Below are 24,506 nucleotides of genomic sequence, written 5' to 3' on the forward strand. Positions count from 1 at the left end.
TATTTAGTCAATATGCCTAATCGCCTGTTGGTAGGTACCCCATATATAGCTGAGATCTGCTCATTTGTCAATTTAGGCAGATATAACAATTGGATCATACAGTCACGGGGACCCGTCAAATAAGGACGGCATCAAAGTACCGTTGCAATCCTTGCCCCACACGATTTTTAAATCTGCAGACAGATATGTGACTGATTTTTCATCCAGATATTGGTTAGGCAGTCCCTCCTGGGGACCCCATACATGGGCCAATAAGCTGCCATCTTGGCCTGGAAGGAGTAACAGCACCTTCATTATATCATATGCTTTAGTGAAATCTAAGCAAATCACAACCACTGCAATCCTAAAGTCTAGGTTTCTGATCACTTCATTAATATAATTTCTTGTAAAATGAATGTGCTTAAGTATGCATTAAAGAAACAATTGTTTTTTTTTTGTTTTTTTTTTAAATGTCTTAAATTTGTCAATATATCAGTTAGGACATACCCATAATGGTTACTGTATAAAAGAAAACAAACGCACCTTCCTTCTTTTTAATGTATGTATATGTTTATATACTTATATAATATATATATATATATATATATACAGAACTTTACATTTAAACCCACACCAGAATGTATGGAGAAAACAGTCAGCTGATTTAGTGAGTTGTTAAGAAGGGAAAGGCTTTGGAAATCAATATATAGATTTAGTAAGTTTTTCTTTGCTTCTGGAACCATGGCAAACATTTCAATAGCTCTTTTTAAACAGAGGCATATTCTAGCAGCAGACTTAAAAACAGATTGAAATAGACATAGGTGGGAGTGAAGGAGGCCAATTAAGAGAAGACTGCAGTAATTGGTGGGATAGAATATGCGTTCATGTTTGAGCAATTGATTGAAAGAATAAAATACAGGAACCTCGGCTTTATGGAAATAACTGGCGTTCATGTAGTTAGAGAAGAAAAGGGAATGGTGAGTGAATTTGGGACAGTTAGGAACAGATTTGAGGTTCAATGCAAGTGCTATAAACAGTGTACCTTTGACTTACGTTTTTTAATATGTTGTGCAGTGTCCAAATGGGTTTGGTGTAGCTACTGTATATTTACTCTTCTTCCGGTGCATGCAGATTTGGTAGTGCAAATTGCAGAAGATTTGGGAAATTAAAAACAAAATACCTCAGAAAGTGTCATTTAAAAATGTAGTTAAAATGTGGTTCATTTAGTGTCAGGGGATTTTATGATACATGTTATGATACATGTGTTATTTAGTGCAATTTTACTACAGTATATAAACCAACATTTGGGTCAAACTAGACAAGAGTCTTTAAGAGGTCTTTAAATGTGCCTTACCACCTTTCCAGTCAGTGCCAAATGGCATCCCAAATGACAGCTCCAGCTGCAATAAATAAACTTTCTTCTATGCAAAATATGTGACCATCATTAGCACATATATAGTTTATCTTGACAAGTGAACGGAGAGATGATTTCATTTCAAGTGGATGTGTTACTGGCCGTTTAAGTTGGACAGTGGTTGCCTCCTTTCTTTACATTCTATAAATAATGCATACATTAAGAGAAACTCACCTTGGGCCATTAGTATTCAAACAACCTACAATATGAAAACAATGAAGAAAATGCCTCTTTGAAAATAGCAGAGTGGATTTCATACCACTCAAAACATGCAAAGTGTTAAGTTTAGATTCCTTCTCAGCTGATGACTCACGGCTTACAGCCTTTTAGTAAATGGCTTGGAACAAATGATTGTACCATCGTGATGTTATGTGCTTGGGATACAAGCCACAATGTCATCCACAAAGGTATTGAAAACCATTCAGTTGCAATTGCATGACTAAGCAGTTCACCTTCATCTAGACAGAGTGCCCTTGGCTCAGATGAACAGATGCCTACACGCATTGTATACTGATCAGATTTTTTCAAATTTAATTTTAGATATTCAAGCCAAATATATATTTCACTGTACTGAATCAAATAGGAGCACTTTACATACAATGCAATGTATTTTTATAAACAGTGCAGCTTCTCCAGTTTCAGCATCTGTAGGAAGTCATTCTGAGGTGTTCAGTTTCTGCTCATATGACTTTGTGCTTTACACTATACAGTTGAAATAGGGTTTAAAGAATAATAACAGTGCCCTCCAAATGTTTTTGAAAATACTTAGTTCATAAAAAGATGCTTTTATATGAGCAACACAAAATGCCATATGCCCAGGGAACAAAAGTAACACGTAGGATACATTTTAATGGCTTTTAATGTAGAAATAAAGGCTTTTAGAATTATATAGGCCTTTTTCGGGTGTGTATTATACGAAGCAAAGCTGAGAGTACTTGATATATATTTATACATATGTATCATTACTTATCTTTCCTTTATTGCAATATATGTGTCATAATTTAAAAGAAAAAAAAGGCTATTGCACACAGGACGTTGCAATCTTCCCTGTTATCAGGTGGAAAACAGTTCTGAACAAAATGCCAATACTGACCTGTAAATGTTTCCCCTTGAGATATATGGGAAATGCACTGCCCAAGAGAGACAATGTAGTGACAGACTGACTCTTGCCAAGATTAAGTTTCCAGTTTTCATAAAATGATAGGATTGATTCACTAAAGTGCGATAATGCTTATCGCATGTTTTTTTGCGTTCAAATAGACGCAAAAAAACCTGTGCGATTCGCTAAAGTATTATCACATGCGTTAAGTCGCATATCGTGTGCGTAAATTAGCGCGCAACCACATGCATTAATTTTACCGCATTGCGTTAATTAGCGTGCAGAAATAATACTAACACATGATTCACAAACAGACGTGCTAAATTAACACCTACTTGGAGCAGGCGGTAATTATAGAAAAGTACAGTTCATGAGCTTTTGGCAACGCAATATGGACAATATGGATTTGCAGTGTTGGCCCTAGAGTGATGTAGCCTCCAGTTTGCAGGGAAATGGTCATTTTCAAAAAAAGTAGTTTTACGAACATAATGGTGTGTATGGCTAATATGGCGTGCGCGCGAAAAGTAGCGCACGTGTGTTAATTAGCACGCGTGACAAGTAGGGCGTTGCGTCAAATACCGCACGAAAATAGTCTTCGCGACTTAAATAACACAAACAGCATCGCGTCTAATTTAACGCAAATATCTTTTTAGTGAATCATGTGTTAAGACGCGAAAAATAAGACATGATAACATTTTTAACGCATGCTATAAATAGCGCTCATTTTAACGCACCTTAGTGAATCAGCCTTTATGTGTCTTAAACTGATGTGGAATCAGTGGAATCAGGGAGCCCCACACAACACAGAAACCCATAATATACCTATCACTGTAATCTGTACCTTCAAAAAGTAAGAATAAATACCAATTTTATATGTTAAAATCCAGCAACAAAGGAGTTCTTCTCATTATATGTTCCAAACCATATATTAAAATTATAAAAATATATTTTTTAATTTATGTGTATATTGCAAAGTTGCTTGGAATTATGTTTACTTTTTAAAAAGGCTTACATTATGTTTGGGTGACGTTTCCCTTTAATTTGTCTCACAACTTGAATTTATGCAGGGATGTTTTGTCCCCTGGTGCCATCCTGAGGGGGTGAGGGGGTGCAAGCTATTGCTCTTTCACTAGTGCAGAAAGAGCAATAGTGATCTGCACTAGATGAGTCGTAATTTCGACCTAAAAATTAATTATTTTGGCTCTTTAAGTTACCAGCATTGACCCTTTGCCTTCCCTGGTAACTTCAGGGGCACGGAGCCTGAGGCGAGTTTCTCAGCTTGCCTCATTGCAGCATTGCCCCTGCATTTATGTATATGCTATTAATAATGTAACCACTTCTCTGTTACAGGGCAGAATTAACCAAAACCATGGTCCTTCCTGAACTAGTCGAGTTAGCTCGAGATGAAGGCAGTAGTGTGCGTCTAGCAGCCTTTGAAACAATGGTTAATTTGCTGCCTATATTTGACCATGGTAAATTTTCTTTCATTGCATTTTACTTTTGTTGTGTACCACTAGAGGGAGCTGCATGCCCAATTGTTGTTTTCTAGCCTGACTTTTGCTTGCTCTCTATGGTTAAATATACTTTCTTCTTTCTGTAAGTAGTTAGCCATGCATAGCCTCCAACTGTCCCTATTTTCACGGGACAGTCCCTCTTCTAACAGATCAATCTGCAGTCCCAGATTCTTACTGAAAAGTCCCTCATTTTCCTTTGATCTCCTGCAATGAACACTAAAAAAGATACAAATTTAATTAAAAAGTAACTTTTGGCAGAGAGCCCAGAAAGTTAACAAGCCACACCTGCATACAGTTGTAACTAATAAGCTAAACAGGTCTCTTGGGGGAACTGAGACTTGCTAAAGGGCAATTTTAGCTTTTTTAACAATACTGTAATAACACATAAAATAAGACCCCAAAACTCCCAGAAATGTGTTCAAACTTTAAATCAACTGCAAAATTTAGTCAAATGGGAGTGGTATTTAGGGGGTATGGTCACAAAAATGGGCGTAGCCAAATAAATTTAGCCGTGCTGAGTGCAGCATTTTTCTTTGTCCCTTTTTACATTTTCAAAATGTTGGGAGGTATGGCCCCATGTTGGAGCTTTAATAGGTAAGCTATTTAAGCATTACCAGTGAGTCCCACACAACTTCCACTGTGAACAACTTTCTTGTATTCATTGACTTAAGGCTGATGCCACACCAGGCGTAGGGCTGATTTTTTCGGCAAGCGGAAAAACGCTTGCCGAAAATTCAGCCCTACGCCTGCTACTTGTGCCTGCACCCGAATGAAGGGAATACGCTCGGGTGCAGGCACATGTAGCCGATATACGCAAGAAAACGCGAGACTTTGCATTCTCTCGCGTTTTCATGCGTATATCGGCTACATGTGCCTGCACCCGAGCGTATCCCATTCATTCGGGTGCAGGCACAAGTAGCAGGCGTAGGGCTGAATTTTCGGCAAGCGTTTTTCCGCTTGCCGAAAAAATCAGCCCTACGCCTGGTGTGGCATCAGCCTTATACTTGACTTTTTTTAGCTAGCACACTTTCTGACATCCAGGCATGTTTACCTTTTCTTGACACCTTCAAATCATTGTGTGTTAGACTCATAGAACTGTTTATATCACTGTCTTTTGTCTGTTCCTTGTTTTACTGCAGAAGACCGAAGTCAGATTGTCCTTCCATTAGTGAAGTCTTTCTGTGAGAAATCTTTTAAAGCAGACGAATCAGTCCTTGCTTCTCTATCTTTGCAATTGGGAAAACTCTGCCATGGTCTGCAAGGTACCTTTAATGTTATTGGGATCATAATGCAGTATACCCACCCAGTGTTCAGCTTTAGTGGATATATTTGAACAATATGATTCACAAATGGGTTTAATCTCATTCTATTTTATTTTTTTAAATTGTACATATAAATAAATTCTAAATGTGATTCTCCACCCCTTTTTTCATTTATGCTGTACTGTTTAGTGCAGTGGCAGACGGGGAAATTAGTCGCCCCACGACAAATCGCGCGGCCCATCATTTGTGCCCATACACAGGCAGATAAGCTACTGAAATGATCTAAAGGACCAATATTGACAGCTAGAATCGGCCCATCCAATCCCACCCCTGTCTGATGTCACGAAAGGGTGGGACATGTAGGTGGGGATCTATAAATAGTAATGTCTCGAGAAGGAAATGGGGCATAGTATAGTTGTGGGCAGGGTGGCCGCATGGTAAAGTTCTGCCACTGTGAGTGCCCATTAAATGTTAGGCGTAAGATGCATATGGCCATGGTGCAATGTGGGCAAAAAGCTGACTTTAGATTATTGCACTTTGCACCTTACTGCATTATTTTGAGGTTTCATTTTGGTTATTTCATTTGTTGTTACAAATGAGTGACTTTTGTAGATCGCCATTATATTTTGCAATTCTTTATAAGGAATATTTACCCAGGAGCAGCATATTTGGTTCCTGGAGTTCTATAAGAAGCTCTGCAGGCTGGGCCTACACCAAGAAAATGGACACAGTGACAATCAGATTCAAAGCTTGGAGCTGGAGAAGAAGTACTTAACCGTGAGAAAGAACTGTGCTTACAACTTCCCAGTGAGTTCTCTCTTTTTTTCTTTAAAAGAAAAAACCCATGCAACCAATCCATGGATAGCACATGCTCTCTTTAGGTAATAGACATGGCCCTTTAGTGATGACTTATGGTAAGTGGGAAAACCTGCATCACCTTTGACCCTCGTAAGCCTGCCTTTTATGGAAGCATCATAAGACCGTTTTAGGGCACTGAAACTTTTATGCATGTGTGCTGGGAAGGGAAACTGCTTTGTGACAAATCCAAGATAGCAGTGGAGAATTAATGCTTTGCCGTAGCATAGGGGCAAATTTAACAAAATGTGAGATTAGAACTCACCACAGAAAAATTTACCTACTTTATATTCATTCCTATAGAATTTTTAGAAGTGTATTTATCAATAGGTGAAAGTTAGAATTCACCATTTTATAAATATGCTTCTAGAAATCCCAAAGCAATGAATAGAAAGTGGGTGAATGTTTCTGGAGTGAGCTCTAATCTCTCATTTTGATAAATCTGTCCCTAAGTAACAGATTTATGTATTTTATGATATATATTATGTAAAACAATGCTTTAGGGTTTGTTTTGTTATATGTTACTCCCCTGGTCTAATTTATTCTCAGTGTTGATATATGAATCCTGTATTATTTTGGGGGAAGGAACTGAGATTGCCATCATAGGCTCCAAAAAGCTAGGTACACCTGGGTGCATTTCTGTCTTTGCCCATGTGCAATTTACAGCTAAATATAATAGTGAAAGGTTAATAAAGATGCCCCTGAATTATTTTTTCAGGGTCATAAATTCTCTGTTAAAATCTGCCAGTGTCTTTTACACCTACAATTATAGTGGGGGAAATCCTCTGGAGAATTTTCACCATAAAGAAATGACATATGAGGGATATTAGCATGGAGAAGATGATGTAGATAAATATATGCAAAAGTGGCTGCTCTGTCTTTATAATAGTATTTTGTCCACTTGATCTTGGAGATATTAGTCTTGGGGAACATTTGTTGTCTTGTAATCTTGGTAAATTAGCAAATACTTGAAGTTTGCACTAAAGACATTCTACCAGGAAAAAAATATGAATGTTCAATAAAATTTCATGCAAAATTGAATTAGCCAGAACTTATTGGACTCTCATTTTAGTAAACTGGCGATGTTGTGGCGAATTTTTTTATTTTTGGTAAAAATACTCCAAATTTTAACTTTTGCCCTTTAGTATATATGCCCCTATATTTAAACAGGATCTGTTGCTCCAGGCCCTATGCCAGCAGCAGTTCTAACCCAAATTATTACTCAGATCTTCATATTGGATCTGAGTGCTTTGTGACAAACCCTTTTATTTGGCTGCAGAAGATCAGTGCTTCTGTTTTTACTATATTTCTACCTACTATCCACCTCTTTTCTTTCTCTCTGTGTAGCTGGAACTTTCCTGACTCCCTTAGCCAAAAAGGGGCAGTGCTTTTTAGGGGGAAAAGTGTGCAGGGTGTGTATGGACTAGGTAAACAGGCAGCCTAAATATTCCTCCTCTAGTTTTCTCAGATAAGCAGCTTGATCAGTATACAATCTAGGTATAAATGTTTATGTGAAACTTATTTTACTGTATTGTTTTTCCAGGCAATGGCTATTTTTGTTGGTTCAAAAAACTTTCATATAGATCTGTATGCCACATTCTTTTGCCTTTGTCACGATCCTGATGTGCCAGTAAGATACACTATGGCAGTTGGCTTCTATGAAGTAAGTGTCCTTCTGCTAAATGACGTTAACATTTATTTGTATAAAATATTACAGCATTTGGAGACAAAGAAAATATTTCTAACTGCCTTAGATGACAGTAAGGCTGGAGTTTAATTTCACACTGGGCAGATTATCCACCAGTATATTTCTGCCAGTAAAGAAGGAAATCACTCAACCTGTCTGGGCTGCGTCCCATCAACTATTTTTATGTTTTAATGGGTGACAGAGGCAAACAAATCAACTTCGACATGTGCAATGGCAGGCACTTGCTAAAGTAATGTAGATGTTACTGCTATTGGACTCCTTAGTGATAAATGACATCCAGCTGTCTGATGGAAAAGCCTAGGTTTGGCAGATGCCATTAGAACACTATCTGCTTGAATGCACAATTTTATTGGAGGATTAGTGTTTTCTAAGCTTTGGTCTAGAGACCCCTGGCTCCACTGAAAGCAAACCTTAAAGGAATACTGTTGTGCGAAAACAAGTTTTTTTTTCTCCTGCAGAATCCTACATTGAAATACATTTTTGAAAAGTGCAAACAGTTTCTTTTTAGTTAATTTTAAAATTTCACATGAGGCTAGCCATGTTCTAATCATTTCCCAAGGTGCCACAGTCATGTCACTTGCGCTCTGAGTGAATCACCCCACTCCCTTCCTCTCCCAGCTGCCAATCAGCAGAACAGTGGGATGATAACCACACTCAATAGTAAAGAATTCAAGTCCGGCTTGGGACTCCTTCAGTAACATGGAGAAGGAGAAACAATAGTGTGTCTTAAAGCAGTTCTAATGTGTAGTGCTGGTTCCTTTTGAAATCCCAGGTTTAGGCACAATGCACTGAAAGGGCACCAATATTACAACTAAAAAAATACATTTGTTGGTTCAAGAATAACATTTGAAATGGTAGAGTGAATTATTTTCTATGTAAACAATGTAATTTAGAAATAAAAAGTATACCCTAAAAATCATGACAGAATCCCTCATACCCTCATGACAGAATCCATCATACAATGACATTGTTTACAATTACATACTTCCTGCTTTGTGGCTCTTGCCTTTTTTAGCACAGTAATGCCCCTGTGCACAATGTGAGGTCTTTATAGAATGGGTTTGCTGAGAAAGTGGTGAAACAACTTAAGTGGCCTACATAGAGCCTTGAGCTCTACCCAACTGAACCCCAGTGGGATAAATTAGATCAGTGATGCCGATCAGTAGCTGAGGAGCAACATGTTCCTAACCCCTCCCCCTTGATGTTGCTCCCACTGTCCTCAAAGTAGCTGCCTATTTTTAAATCTCTGGTTTGGATACAAGTTTTGGAAGCATAAAGAAGCAGTTTTATTTCAAGCAGAACTTCCTAAAGTCTAGCAGTCCACATGTGGCTACCATATAGCCAATCATTACCCTTATTTAGCATCATCAAGGAACTTTTTTCATGCTTGTGTGGCTCACCAACACTTTTTACATCTGAATGTGGCTCATGAGTTAAAAAAAAAGGTTGGGGATCCCTGAATTAGATGGTCAACTGTGAGCCAGACCTGATCCCCCAACATCAGTGCTCAACCCCACTAATACTCTTGGCCTTCAGATAAAGGCTGACTGGACGCAAATCTCCAAAATCTAGTAAAAATCTTTCCCAGAAGATTAGAGGACGTTATAGCAGCAAGAGAGTCATACTTTAATATCGGTTCCATTGGTTTGAGAATAAGATGCTGGACTGTTAGTTTTCCAGGTTCTTTTGGCCATATATTGTAAGTGCTGGTAACTGCTGTAGCTAGTAGAGAATCAACTTAGTGATATAAATTATGATTTTTTTTCCTGAAAACATAAAATAAAAACTGCATGGTGTTACTAACCATATTACTTGTACATGTCAGCACTACCAAGCTTGACAGTTTTTTTACAACCTAGTAGTGTTGATGAGTAAAAATGATATGGCTTGTAAGCCGTTTGCCTCCTTATTATATTGTTTATTTTTAATGTATAATTTTAAATTTGTTATAAAAAGTACAAAAACAGTTTACTGCTTAGTTTAATCTCATAAAAATAAGTGTAACTGGACCTGCACTTGCATTTGTTTTCACATGAATGGTCTGAAGTGATCCAATTGAGTTCTTTGTTGATACTGCTACTCGGCTGTGATTTACTAGCTACCAGAGTAAGAGTTATTGGTAGATCACAGTCTTCTATTAAGCCTGCATTAATGTCTATAATGGTATATTCTTCTATTACTCTGCTTTTTTTTTAATCACCTTTTTATTTTCTCAGGTCAGTAAACTTTTGGGGTCCAGTGTGTATATAATACACAAGGAGCTGGTAGCTCTATTACAGGATGACTCATTAGAGGTATGGGGTACCTTTCACTTCCAGCTGCCGCATTGCTCTATACATGAAGGCAGCATCATAGCTGATCTTGATGATGATGATGATCTTCTTAATAATAAAAAAAAACAAAAAAAAACCCTTTATATATTTTCCACAGTTTAGTACTCATTGGAGGGCAAAAAAGTGTGCGAAAAGAAGTGCAAGCCATCATATTTTTCCCACTTTTCTTCCCCTATGAAGAGGACAATGCCTGTGATCAGAAGCACTTGCCTTACTTGTGTCCAAGATCATCATAATATCTTGATATCATATTAATTTGAATATCTTAATATAATAATTTTGTAATATCATAATAATTTTATCTACAAGTACTATCTGCATTATCAAATATTGCACTATTTGTCCATTAAAATACACATCATTCTTATCAACACATTTTATATATTCCTGCTTAAAAATAAAGTAACAGTATTTCTTGGACTGGCTAAGTTCAGACTGTACATTCCGATCTTTTTGTCTAAGGCTAATAGCACACAGGGAATAGAAAATAAAATTCACCAAAATGCAGTCTAATGATAAAAGGCAGTGGGGTGGCTATGGGCCAGCTGAAAAGTCCCCATATACCATCAGCTTAACTTTTTTTTCTTGCTAAAACATATTCCAGACATGTCCATTAATTGTCTAGGGAAATTTTCTTTGTTTTACTTCTCTTTTGTTTCTTTGTTTGTATAAACACATTTCTCTAAAAAGGTTTTGCCTTTGATAAACTTCTGTTACACCGTTACTATATTTGCTAGCAGTTCTGTGGGTTAATATCCTCTTGATATCAACCTAATTGTTATAATAAGGTATACAATACAGAGCTGACTTATGTCATATTTCCTATTATTATAGATTTTAGATGCTTTATTAGATCACATTCCTGAAACTCTGGAACTAATGACAAGCAGCGGTGAAAACTCAGCATTAGAGAACAAGGTGACTTTTATGATAACATCCATTTTTTAATCTATTCTTGTTTCCCATTTCTGTTGGACACCAAAGCCACAAGCATTTCAGGTGTGGGAAATAATTTTTCATTCCTTACACTGCTTAATTTTATTCTGTACACTCTTTATATAGGAATTGTCTGAAATGTATTGAATAATGCCCAGTTAACCTATCGTGAAAAGCTTTACATCCAAGCATATACAGTATGTTACATTCAGTAATATTAGTACTTAGGTTCAATTCATTATTTTATGCACTGCTGCCAAGAAAATATACATAAAATATACACTTTGCCCAGGGACTAGTCTACCATTTTTGCCACCTGAGGTAACCAAATAAAGCAGTGTTTAGTTTACTAAATATGCATTTTGGTGCCATTGTGGCTTTTTAGACACCTTACTGCAGGGATCCCCAACTTTTTATACCCGTGAGCCACATTCAACTGGAAAAAGTTTTCGAGAGCAACACAAGCATAAATAAAAAGTTCCTGGAGGTGCCAATGAGAGCTGTAATTGGCTATTTGATAGCCCTTATGTTGAATGAAAGCCTACAGAAGGCTCTGTTTGGCAATTACACTATGTTTTTATGCAACCAAAACATGCCTCCTAATCAGAAATGTAAAAATAAGCACCTGCTTTGAGGCCATTGGGAACAACATCCAAAGGGTTGGTGAGCAACATGTTGTTCATGAGCCGCTGGTTGGGGATCACTGTCTTACTGTATGGCCAAAACAGATTTTAGAGCACTGATCTGAAACTGCATTATTTTTCAGCTTATGGTTGTTCCAGATCTGATTCCAGCCCTGACGTCAGCAGAGCAGAGAGTCGCTAACTCTTTAAAATGGAGGAGTCATGAGAAACTACTACAGAAGTATTCCTGCCTTCCACACATCATTTCAAGTGATCAGATATATTACCGATTTCTGCACAGAATGTTTACTATCATTTTAACCAATGTGAGACCTTAAACGATTGTGTACTTTATATGGAAAGTATATTAGAATGCATCAACCTTCCAGTGCCGGGAAAAATGTATCCTGTGAAAACTCTGTTTTCTGTAAATTTGGAATTGAATAGGGAGAAACATTTTGGTCCTTAAAGGACAAGGAAAGGCTAAGTCACTTGGGGGTGCCAAAATGTTAGGCACCCCAAAGTGACTTTAATCGCTTACTTTGTACCCCAGGCTGGTGCCCCTGTTAGGAGAAAACAGCACCAGCCCGGGGTACCTGTGAGCGATGCGCTTCCGCCTTCCTGCTTTGTTTTGCTGCAACCCCACAACAGGCGCATGCGCAGTAGAGTGAAAAGCCGACTTCTCTGTTAAAGTTCAGCTTTTCACTCTACTGCGCATGCGAGCGAAGCAGGAAGCGCTGCAGCTACCCCGGGCTGGTGCTGTTCTCTCCGAACAGGGGCACCAGTCCGGGGTAAAAGGTAGGTGATCAAAGTCACTTGGGGGTACCTAACATTTTGGCACCCCCAAGTGACTTTGCCTTTCCTTCTCCTTTAAATTGAATCTGACTCTTTATGTGAAAACCCATATTTTTGTTCTTAATCTGACCCACTCTCTTCTTCTTGCATACAGTTTTTAAAAGTGTGCACATAGTTCTAAAAAGATTGTACAAAAGATAGGTTTTGCACATTCAGTTAAAAAGAAATACAAGTAGCATTAAGTGTTACAGGGATAGACTGCGCATTGCTTTTCCTTTATATTGTTATTGATTTAAGGCACATGTTATGCAAGGTGGAAGAGCTTGTCTCAGCACATGGAAAGAGAGATGGAGCATACTGTATGCTAGTATGTACACAGTGTGTAGTGTGAGCCCCTTGTTTATAGTAGCATGTTGCTCTACTTGCATTTATGCACCAAGGAAGCTGTCATATTAAAAAGAGTGCAAATGTTTTTCTACAATAGGCAAAAGATTTTGTACTGCTACTGCCGCTATGAAGTTTGCATCCTGAGCTGGTAGCACTTATATTCTTATGGGCCTAGTCACCTACTGTATGTTTGCATACTTGTATATGAAATATAAGCGCAGCCTAAAATGACTGTGGGGTTTATCAATTTTCTGTAAGGTGTTTTTTTAGCTGCTTTGGAACATGTAATGGAAGTCAATCAGAAATATCTTGTTTTATCTTTAGAATGTCTTGCCGGTCCAAAAAGCAGCAGCTCGGACTTTGTGTATTTTCCTGCGTTATAACCGTAAACAAGAACAGAGACACGAGATTATTCAAAAATTAATTGAACGTAAGTGTCATTTCAAAGCTTACCGCTGCTAACAAAAATAATCATTCCTTTGCTGTTGACAAGAACAAGTTATGTAGGTAGCGATTTTTCTTCAAGTGCCACTATTTTTGGAATTGCTTTTTTTTTTCTTCTTTTTTTTTTTTATTTTACATACAAACCCCTCACATTTTCCCTTTGACTATCTCAACTTTGCTATCTCTTGTGTTTTCAATTTCTATCCCCACACTTTTTCTAGCACAGGAATATACTATTCCTGGTACATATTTTTTGGTTTATTCATTAGTTGTAGTTTGCTGGAAATTTAAAGATGGTTTTTCAGGCCACCTATCCTTTTTTGTTCCTGACTATTCAGCCTAGATTATTCTCTTTGCTTCTACCATCAAACTTGGTGAAATTTCACTACTTTGGCAAGGTTACCAAGGAAGTAGACCTTTGCCTGATTTGACCATGGGCCAAATCATAATAAATTTGGACCTGTGCAGACACCTTGGGAGAGGACTGCATTGATGGCCTGATGTGGACTTTAGCAGATAGGATTCTCTAGCCTTCTAGTTTCTAACACCTGGCCTATGTATGTAAAGATATGTATAAGTAATACAGAGCTGTTACAAAATAGATATGAATTGCTTGTGCCGTTGTGTGAGTTAAAGCTTTTGTAAGACGATACAGGTCTGGCCTCTTAAAGTCTAAAAAGTTATTGACAGTTGGGTGCAAGCAAAGAAAACATTGAAACCCACTGGCCACTGGGGCCCCTTTTCCTTGACCTTAGTTCAAAGGCTTTTCAGCAACTGAATGATTTCAAATACACTATATGCAATAGTTCTGCAACTGAAGGGCTTTACCTGTAATCTTGTCAATTGCTCCCTAAACCATCTCATTTTTTTCACTGCATAGAAAGACCTTCAAGAAAAGAAGGTTCTTACAAACATATTCTGTTGTATTTCAGAACTGGGCCAAGGCAAGAGCTACTGGAACAGACAGCGGTTTTTAGACACCTGTGAATACATTATGGAGTTTTTTTCGAAATCTTTTTTCTGTAAATACTTTTTTTTAGCAGTCTTGGAGCTTACGAATGACCCAGTCGCTAATATCAGGTACAAGAGCTATTTTATTTCTACCCTTATAAAAATAAATTAAAAGTAATGCATGTGGAACACTAAGAACTTAAATGCACTCTGCAGCCAGTAAAAGCATTTTAATTGTGTAAAGCCTTCTCTAAAGAGCCTCCCTCTTTGATAAATAGTTTCTTTTAAGTAACTGCGCAATGCATCAAACCTTTTAACACTTATGAAAGCCCATCTACGTTGTAAATAATTCCTGATTAGTTTTATAGAATGCCTTTTATCTTCATATGTAGAAAAATAATCTTTAATCAGCAATAATAAAAAATGGTTTAAGGCACGGTGGAATTTATCTTCAAGGCAAGTTTTTCATGCGAAGAAAGTTATGTTGGAGTAATATCATTTGACACATCCTCCTGCTGTCACTAGGAAACCTACTGTAGTGATCAAAGTAACTGGTCTTGGCATTTCATCTGGAGTAATAGCAGGTTCTAGCTACTGAAGAAAAAGTATCGCTAGTAAATAGCAGTGTAAGGGAGCTTTGCACTGACTGCTAAAAGATTTTATTGACAAAAAGGTACAAAAAAAAGAAAGTATGATGGAAAGTGTTTATGGCGCTAAATGTTTTAGCATTTTAAAGCTGAATTTGGTTTTTAAGCTGAATATATTCATGCATTCTTGTCTGTGAGACTGTATTTGCTACAAGATAATGACTAAAAAAGCAGTTCACATCATAAGTGGTTTCTATGTTTTATTAGCCTTGTATTCGGTTGGTTTGGATGATGTTTTTTGTTGTTGAAAAAGAAGCTCATTTATCAACACTGAGTCAGTGATTGGCTTATTTTAGCTAGTTGCAGTTAGAATGCAAAAATGTAATTGGTTGCCATGGGTTTCTGCCCACGGGCAAGGCAAATTTGCCCAGTGTTGATAAGTGACCCCTCTTGTGTTTAAATGAGAATTGTTGGCACGTTGTTGGCCTTAGTAATTCTGCAGAAACTCTCTGTATATGCCTCTTCATTCAACATAGTTGTATAATTAAAGGGGCAGCACACCCTCTTGTTAAACATGACATACTTTTGGCCTATTGTCTTAAGCACAAAAATTCTATGATATTTGTTATTCCTTGGACTAAAAAAGGATACCGAAGCTACACCATATTGGTTCTTGCGCGCTAGGCAGGAAGGACTGGTCCCTACTTGCCTTTTTCTGCCTGCCTTTCACTAATACAGTGCTGACTAGCCCAGCACTGTATTAGTGAGGGAAGCAGCAGGTCTTTGTGCTGAGAAATAGAGCACAAAGGCCTGTGGCTATTTGCACACAGCCAAATGCAGTGCATAGAATGCAAAAAAAAAAATGACCAAATGCAGCCTAGTATCTATGTACTGTACAAAGGCAGGCATTTCTAAGCCTTGTTTATTTTTAACTTTCCTTCTCCTTCAACTAATTTAAATTCCTTATTATAGAATGAAAGTTTGCTACATGTTGCCAAAGTTGAAATCTACCCTAAAGCTCCCTGGGGATAAGCATTTGCTACAGCAGTTAGAAATGTGTGTGAGAAAATTGCTGTGCCAGGAGAAAGATAAAGATGTTCTGGCTGTAGTTAAAAAGGTGAGTGATGTTCCAGTTTGTCAAGCACTTTAAAGTTTATTAAATCTACTGTTCTTCGCATTGATTGGTTCGAATAAGTAGGGCCATAGTTTCCATATAGGGCCTGTATTTTCTGTATATATATATAAATACACATATAAAAATATATAAAAACCAGCATCAAAAATCGATTAGTAAAGAAAAAGTATAGTCAATGACCCCCATAATTTCAGGATCAAGTATTTGCCATTATATTATTCACCTTTTATAAACAGAAGGGTCTCTGTAGGGGTCCTTGCTTACCACCCACTTATTTGCAACACAGAATGGGACCAGAGAGGTTCTATGGGAAGCTCTAATTTTTATAGAAAAACAGTCCTTTTAAGCCCAGATTGCAATCACATACCGTATATTATTCATAATTGCTTACATTATGAGGTTAAATTTTAAAAACTCTGTACTGTATGTCTTATTGTCTGTTTAAAAGTCTTTTCCAAGACTGCCACTTCCTAGGAGTTACACTAGTTTACTTTTTATTGGAGAACCTCCTCTATAGTGAGTATTTATTCAATCCATGTCCTGGATTTTCCTTACAAGTGTTTCTATATTCAATAATTTTGACATTTTGTCCTGGCTGCAGCTAATGTACTCATGCTGTGGGTTGCTAATAGGTAGCTCTAATTCGACCATGAGTCAGCAATATGCAATGTACTACTAAGGATGTTAGCTTGATGAAACACTCCTATAAATCCTTTATATTTCAGGAACCATTGGAAAAAAAAATAATCATAATTAAGCATCCACTGAAATCTGGGTGCTTACATCAATGCAAGTATTGTAATTGTATAATGAAAAATAAGTGAGCGAGAACAATCTAAAAAAACATTTTGTTGCTTTAGTGATGTACTTATACTATACTTATGCTTATCACTGATCCAGTGAGATTGTGGTTTGTTACTTTTGATTGGTGTTTGTTTCCTGCAGCTGTAAAATTCATTAGGGTGCATTCACTAGATGCAGTGTACAAAGTGCAATTGTGTGTACAATTGCCATGTTTTTTTTCCACAATGCACAATTTACCCTAGAATTCCAGTATCATTGTGGACACAAACAGGCAATTCTACCTGGCATCATTTCCAATGTTTGGCATGTGAGTGACCCATGGGCCCTGTTCTTTTAGTGCAAATGTGCTGCCTCTGTTGACACAGGGCACTGAGGGAACCCTGGAGCTACTGCCTGGTCAAGAGGTGGCGGTAGCTCAAGGGTTCCCCCACGTCACTAGGCACAGCAGAGCCTAATTTGGAACAGAAGGCAAGAAGGAGTGAGCAGCGACAAGCACAGCAATATGGAAGTGTGAAGAGTAACTCTAATCAAAATTAGTTAGGCGCAACTCACTGTGGGGAAAAGTGCAAGTTGCCCACTGCTCTTGTGGATGTAAATGAGCCCTATTGAGGAAAGTACTACTCTGCCTGTAGCATGTCTCAGAGATTTATAAACTGTGGGGTTGGCTTAAAGCACCTACATATGGAGCCCTGCTCCAGGAGCGTACTTTGATGTATATGTTAATTTGCTGTTCTGTATACTCTCAAAATGATAGAACTGTACAATGTGTAACTATATTATATACTGAGCGAGAACCAAACAAATGTTTAACCACAAAGTGGTGACTTTAACTTAAGAACTAAAGTGACTAAACATAAGAACATGTTAGTTCTTCTTGTCCTATCATGCACAAGTAACTTATTAAGAAACAATTTTTGCAGACTGTGCTAGAGCTGGACAGAATGGAACTATCTATGGATGCAGTAAGTATAAATGATTATATGTCTTGCATAGTTACCTGTTATTCTCTGTGACACTCATATTTGGATCCTATGTGTGCTTAACTAGTTCCAGAAACGCTTTTATGAAAAAGACTTGCTAGATCAAGAAAAAGAGAGAGAGGAACACCTTCTTCTGGAAATGGTAAATTGTGATTGGTGCATAAAAACTGAACATTGTGTCCTTTATAAACACAAGGAATATTATATTACATACATAGTTACATAGGGTTGAAAAAAGACCAGAGTCTATCAATTATTTATGGCCATAGCTTTACAAAAACAACCCAATTTTTTCCCCTGGTTGCTCCAATGGTTTATTTTGTTTTGACCTCTTTTATTCTGATTGACGTATTTAAATTCAAGGGAAAGCAAAGTTTATGTCTATTTTACACTTAAGGAGAATATAAATATTGAGCCCAAACCATGTTTCCTTCCATTACAGATAATTAGAAAACCTGTGTATTTTAATTGCTTTGAGAGTTTAAGAAAAGGTCAGCCAATGAATTGGTTTACAGATACCCTACACAGCATATTGCACTTATAGTTGCATCAAGACCATGAGCCTAAGGATTTGCCACTTCTTAATTAAACTGTGTAGAGTTTGTCTTTACAGAACAATACTCAGTAATCTTAATTATTAACATGGTGCAACTATAGAACATCTATGTGTTTTTATGAGAACATAGATCATTATGCATTGTACTCATGCCATGGTAATTAAAAATGCAGTGGAAACAAAATAATGATTATAACATTTCTCACTGGGGCTATATATATCAAAATATAATAAAATAAAACATGAAAGTGCTTTATTGCTGGGTGAGTCTATAAAGCACTTTCATGTTTTATTTTATTGTACAGTGATAACTGTCCAATTTGAGGACCAAAACGTTGATCCAATAAATAGTATACTTTTGTATAAATTCCTGGTGTGCATCAGCATTTTTCCAACTTTATATATATATATAGTGAGGTGGGTTATTTTGTTACTTATTACATTTCCTTACCAGCATGCAACAGAATTCGCCTAAAGAATTGTGCAAATGTAATTTTAATGGTTATCCCCACTTGGACAGTTGTGAGTAAATGCTTAACGAAAATGAGCCCTTTGACACATCACAAACAAACCCATGCCTGGCTGCAGTTATGCTGGTATTGTGGCAAAAAAAAAAATCTACATTATGGGTTAAATAACATGTTGCATGTTATCTGAAATTTCACTTTGCATAATGTGGCTGCATTTGGCATTAACCCCTTATATATCCTTCCTCTCCAGTTTTGATACATATTTTTCTTTCCTCAGGAGCAAATAGAGAGGGAAAAACAGCAGAGTGAATCAAGATCTAGTAATGAAAAGAACTTCGATAAGAAACGTAAGTTCATACTTTCACTGACTGTTGTGCTACATGTCTCCTCTTTTTAGAGCTAAGGACACATACCGTGCTTTAAATTAAAATGGAAATTAATGGAAAATCATTGTCCAAATCTTTTCTTCCTGCATGCAAAGTGTATCGGGGGCACACAGGGATTTGGATGGGTGTTTGTGGACAGCACTGCTCTAAGCAGTCAAACACATTCTGACGAACTGATATAGGTATTAAGTCTGATAAATGTGTCAATTCTTTAAAGACTTTTGTCAGTCGGAAAACTTTTGATAAATGGGGAAAAATATGGAACTGCTGAAGGATTCCCTAGTTGGATATGTGGTAAATCTGCTCTTAGGCTTTATTTATATCTATATATTAATTATCCTTTCTAACTATTATAGACAAATATTTGTTTTCAGTCTAAATTGTGATGTTTCTGTATTTGTGGTCTGTGAGTAAACAAGATATAAGACTGATTGCTACATTCTTATACAATGGGTAATAGTGGGAGGACTTTTTATATTGTTTAGGATATCCCAAACAGGCACTAACTTACACCTTTGTTTTAGGCAGAGACAGTAAAACAGGATTAGGTTTGCCAAAAAATCTTCCTGCTGTCATTCCAGGAAACTCATCAAGCACTCCAACAGGTAAGATAAACTTTTTATAGAGCTGTAGGTACTTGGAAGCAACTCTATTATTTTATATAAAACCTCTGTGACTTGTAAGATGGGCAGTGCATGCCTACAATTTGCATGTAGAGTGGCTTGCAAAAGTATTCGGCCCCCTTGAACTTTTCCACATTTTATCACATTACAGCCACAAACATGAATCAATTTTATTGGAATTCCACATGAAAGACCAATACAAAGTGGTGTACATGTGAGAAGTGGAATTAAAATCATACATGATTCCAAATATTTCTTACAAATAAATAACTGCAAAGTGGGGTGTGCGTAATTATTCAGCCCCCTGAGTCAATACTTTGTAGAACCACCTTTTGCTGCAATTACAGCTGCCAGTCTTTTAGGGTATGTCTCTACCAGCGTTGCACATCTAGAGACTGAAATCCTTGCCCATTCTTCTTTGCAAAACAGCTCCAGCTCAGTCAGATTAGATGGACAGCGTTTGTGAACAGCAGTTTTCAGATCTTGCCACAGATTCTCTATTGGATTTAGATCTGGACTTTGACTGGGCCATTCTAACACATGGATATGTTTTGTTTTAAACCATTCCATTGTTGCCCTGGCTTTATGTTTAGGGTCGTTGTCCTGCTGGAAGGTGAACCTCCGCCCCAGTCTCAAGTCTTTTGCAGACTCCAAGAGGTTTTCATTCAAGATTGCCCTGTATTTGGCTCCATCCATCTTCCCATCAACTCTGACCAGCTTCCCTGTCCCTGCTGAAGAGAAGCACCCCCAGAGCATGATGCTGCCACCACCATATTTTGGACTTCATGGTGTTGTTGCTCCCAATATTCTCTTAGACAACCTCTGAGGCCGTCACAGAGCAGCTGTATTTGTACTGACATTAGATTACACACAGGTGCACTCTATTTAGTCATTAGCACTCATCAGGCAATGTCTATGGGCAACTGACTGCACTCAGACCAAAGGGGGCTGAATAATTACGCACACCCCACTTTGCAGTTATTTATTTGTAAAAAATGTTTGGAATCATGTATGATTTTCGTTCCACTTCTCACGTGTACACCACTTTGTATTGGTCTTTCACGTAGAATTCCAATAAAATTGATTCATGTTTGTGGCTGTAATGTGACAAAATGTGGAAAAGTTTAAGGGGGCCGAATACTTTTGCAAGCCACAGTATGTAACAGTAATATAAGCTGTGAAATTCTACTTATATACCACTTACTGCGTAGGGCAGTATTTACAGAAAGTGGATATTTTGGATAAATAGGAATTGCCTAAGCAACTTTTTTCATTTTTTACTTTATATGTTTAAACATTGTGCAGAGTTATTTATTCCATTCCCACATTGGGGGACTGAGACTAATTTTGACATCTGTACCTATGGGAAATATTTATTATGCCCCAGTACTGGAGTGCTGCTGGCCACAGTTTCACAGATCAAAAAAATTCCCACACTCTGTTCATTTCTTTGGGATTTTTGGAAGCATACTTATCAATGGATAAAAGTGAGAATTAACCCTTTGATACATATGTCCTTAAAAGCCCATACAAATAAATTTGGGATAAAATATGGCTATATTTCACTTTTTGAATAAAAATGTGTCTAGCTACAGAGGCTTATGGCATGATTTCCACCTCAGCAGGCAGCAAAATGCTTGGTTTTGTTTCTTTGCGGACAGCTCTGCCTGTTAAACTTACCTATCCAGTGCACCTGCAGGTCATTCGATTACTGCTTAAAAAATGCTCACTGATTAATATGTGGGCTGTTTTTAGATCTACCTAACTGTAGCACAGTTCTCTGAATTGCTCAGAAGAGTTGTGTAGCATTATATATTTGTAATTAGGTATCATGATTCACTAAATTGGTAAAGCTAAATTATTTAGGTTTTTCTCAGGTTACATGTCTGGTTTGAGTCTAAAAACACAGCTTAGCAGTTAAAAATATGTAATGTTCTAAGTTTCAGTGTTTGGGTTCATTACATAGATTATCCATGTAACACAAATACAAATGGCTCCCATGTTTAATGACATTATTCTATTTCTTTGTAGTTGTAAGCAGAGAAGGCAAGAAGACCAAGTTAATGCGCAGCCAGTCTTTCAGTAGCAACGTAATTCATCCCAAGCAAAGCACCATCGAGAAATGTTCAAAGTAAATACTTTATGTCATGTGTTGTTCTTAAATAGTTATTATTCATAGTTGAGGTTGAAAAAAGTTCTACTTTTTGCACATTCGACACTGAGTTCAGATTGCAACATTATTCTGCCACAGCTCTTCAGGCTCACCCTCCTCTTCACACCAGCTGAAGGCCTCATTTATCCCTGGACATAAATTAGCAATCTAGACAGCATTTCCTCTAATTACTGCAGAGCATGGTGCCTCACCAGGAGTGAACTGTCAGAGCACATAAAATATGGAGGATATTTAAAATAAGGTGCTCTGAAGTGTAATGCTATGTAGTTCCAAAGAAAATGCCCTGGCACAATGTGGCAATTTAAATTGTGGAAACCCCCTGCGTGTTTATTAGTGCAAGCACAAAAGTAACATTTCGGTGCACGTCCATATGTTTGACAAAGGGGTGTGCCCCGAAATGTTAATTTTGTACTTGCACTAATGTACTTGCACTCTTGTGTACTGAGCACTAGGCAAATTTTTTTGGAAAGGCCAGGGTGTGCAGGTGAGTATTCTTCTATAATCTGAAGTTTCATGCCCCATAATGCAGTGCAGCAAGTGCCTTTTAACGCTTCCAGATTTGCAAAGCAATGTTTCCAGATAAAAGTAAATTGTGATTCATAGAGCTTGTAATTTACCGTATTGTTGAGACTGAGGGCACTTTGCATGAGACCTGGGTGTTGCTGGGGGTAGCTGTTTCTCACAGACAGGTTTTATACAGTGATTTAGTGGAGGGGCAGAACCAAGAATGATGGCCCATGGATTTCACTGTGCTAATTCTACTCTGTTTCATTGATAGAGATAATAAAAAGCTATGAAGTTTGTTTATGGCATCATGGGATAGAAGATGAAACCTATATGAATTTAATTTTAGAGAGGGTTAAAAGTATCCCTTTTAAGAGATGCCGTGTAGGAGCTCTTCTTCCCTATAGTGCAGCATGTAAATTGGAAGTCATTTTTTCATGCTCATAGAAAGCTGAACCAACCCCAAACTACAGGATAAACCAAAATGTGGTAAAACATTTAAAGATAGTCTTTTACCTGTTTTAATTATCATATTTTACCAACGCAATGTACTGTAGCTACATTAAATGAGTTGTCTGATATCTCAACCCTCTCCTTTTTTGCAGCAAAAGTAATTCCATGTTAGGTGTTGGGAAAAATATGTTGCTTCCATATGTAGGTAAGTATATGATATAATATATATTTATACTATATATTTTTCTTTATGTCATTTCAGATTTATTGTTTTTATTTGTTGGCTATTCACACAGGGAGAGGGCTGGGCATTTGTGTATTTGCCTTCCTATTCTTTCCTGATAGCGACACAAACCATACAGCAATTTCATCTGCAAAATACTACATGATGTACAAAAATATGTGGTTTATTACATTACCAAATAAATTCTTTTAAAACATGCTTTCCTTTTGTTGCCAATTACAGATGTGTATAGTTTTAACATATCTTAATACTGCCAGAAGCAGGATCAGAACTAGGTGTAGGCATAACAGGCAGCTGCCTAGGGAACAGCTGGGGAAGGGGAGGTTCATGGAAAAAAAAATTTAAAAGAAAAAATTACAGAATAGTCACTCTGTTTCTTTAGGGTTTGGAAATGGCAAGCAGGGGAGTCATTTGGGGTTTTTGGGTGATTGCTGTTGAAGGTACAGGGGTTGTTTCTACCGATGTGCCAGACGGTTGAGTGGATGAAAGGGGGCAAGTGAGAGTAGAGACAGTCAGTACTTACCTTGGGCACAAATAGCTCTTTATAAACACCATTGTGTCACATTTTGCCTGTGATTTTCTCTCTTTCCCTTTCAGACGATGCAATTAAAAGTCGTACAAGCTGTGTTGGTGGGTCTGTTACTTTCACTAATTCTACAGCATCTGCTCCACGGAACACGGTGTCATCAAATGACCAGAAGTCAAATGGCAGCAAAGACTCTCAGTCCCGAAAGCTTAGCTTGTAAGTCTCTAAGTACTGATTTGATTCAATAGGTAACATTTCTGTTTGCGTCTAGGAGTGAAAGGGTGTAAAGAGCTTTTTTCTGTTTAAGTGAATAACGTTTGCTTGTTACTGTATGTTAGGCTGCATGAGATATAAGATCTGGTTCAAATGCTCCATCAGTATCTTGCTTTGCTTGCTAGGAAGCATGCAATATTATATTTTTCTTTAAAGTGTAAATATAAATTTAAGGCCAATGTGTAAAATTATTTTTTCAAATATACAGAAATTGATTTTTTTGCTTGTTTTCTTTTTAATTTCCTTTTAGAGGAAGATGCCTATGAGTTTGGCTCTGCCACCAGCAATAGTAATGAATTGATAGTCAGTGTAGAAACTGCTTTAGATCATATTAGAAGGGAAAAGATATTCTTAGTTAGCAATCGACAGCCTGTTGTCCATATGTAACATAATATGAAGCAATTAGAGGTCTCTAGTATATCTGACAGCTATAAACATAGGCTGTAATGGGCAAATGTTGAAAGTAAATCATAGATGACACCCAGGCCAGAA

General features: G+C 37.3%; 1 protein-coding gene across 1 annotated transcript in view; it reads left to right on the top strand.

The window, feature by feature from the left end:
• ppp4r4 (protein phosphatase 4, regulatory subunit 4) overlaps positions 1-24,506 on the top strand; it is a 64,950-nt gene that overhangs the window by 39,357 nt on the left and 1,087 nt on the right. The window contains exons 8-24 of the mRNA XM_002933213.5: positions 3,843-3,964; positions 5,146-5,268; positions 5,912-6,075; positions 7,667-7,786; positions 10,048-10,125; positions 10,999-11,082; positions 11,867-12,049; positions 13,230-13,335; positions 14,282-14,429; positions 15,860-16,004; positions 17,747-17,788; positions 17,874-17,948; positions 19,110-19,179; positions 19,743-19,823; positions 21,873-21,972; positions 23,124-23,176; positions 23,813-23,957. Of these exons, the coding sequence (XP_002933259.3) occupies positions 3,843-3,964; positions 5,146-5,268; positions 5,912-6,075; positions 7,667-7,786; positions 10,048-10,125; positions 10,999-11,082; positions 11,867-12,049; positions 13,230-13,335; positions 14,282-14,429; positions 15,860-16,004; positions 17,747-17,788; positions 17,874-17,948; positions 19,110-19,179; positions 19,743-19,823; positions 21,873-21,972; positions 23,124-23,176; positions 23,813-23,957 (1,839 nt within the window). The remainder of the gene's footprint in view (positions 1-3,842; positions 3,965-5,145; positions 5,269-5,911; positions 6,076-7,666; positions 7,787-10,047; positions 10,126-10,998; positions 11,083-11,866; positions 12,050-13,229; positions 13,336-14,281; positions 14,430-15,859; positions 16,005-17,746; positions 17,789-17,873; positions 17,949-19,109; positions 19,180-19,742; positions 19,824-21,872; positions 21,973-23,123; positions 23,177-23,812; positions 23,958-24,506) is intronic.

Source organism: Xenopus tropicalis, chromosome 8 (assembly GCF_000004195.4).
Source record: "Xenopus tropicalis strain Nigerian chromosome 8, UCB_Xtro_10.0, whole genome shotgun sequence".
In the NCBI taxonomy this organism is placed as follows: domain Eukaryota; kingdom Metazoa; phylum Chordata; class Amphibia; order Anura; family Pipidae; genus Xenopus; species Xenopus tropicalis.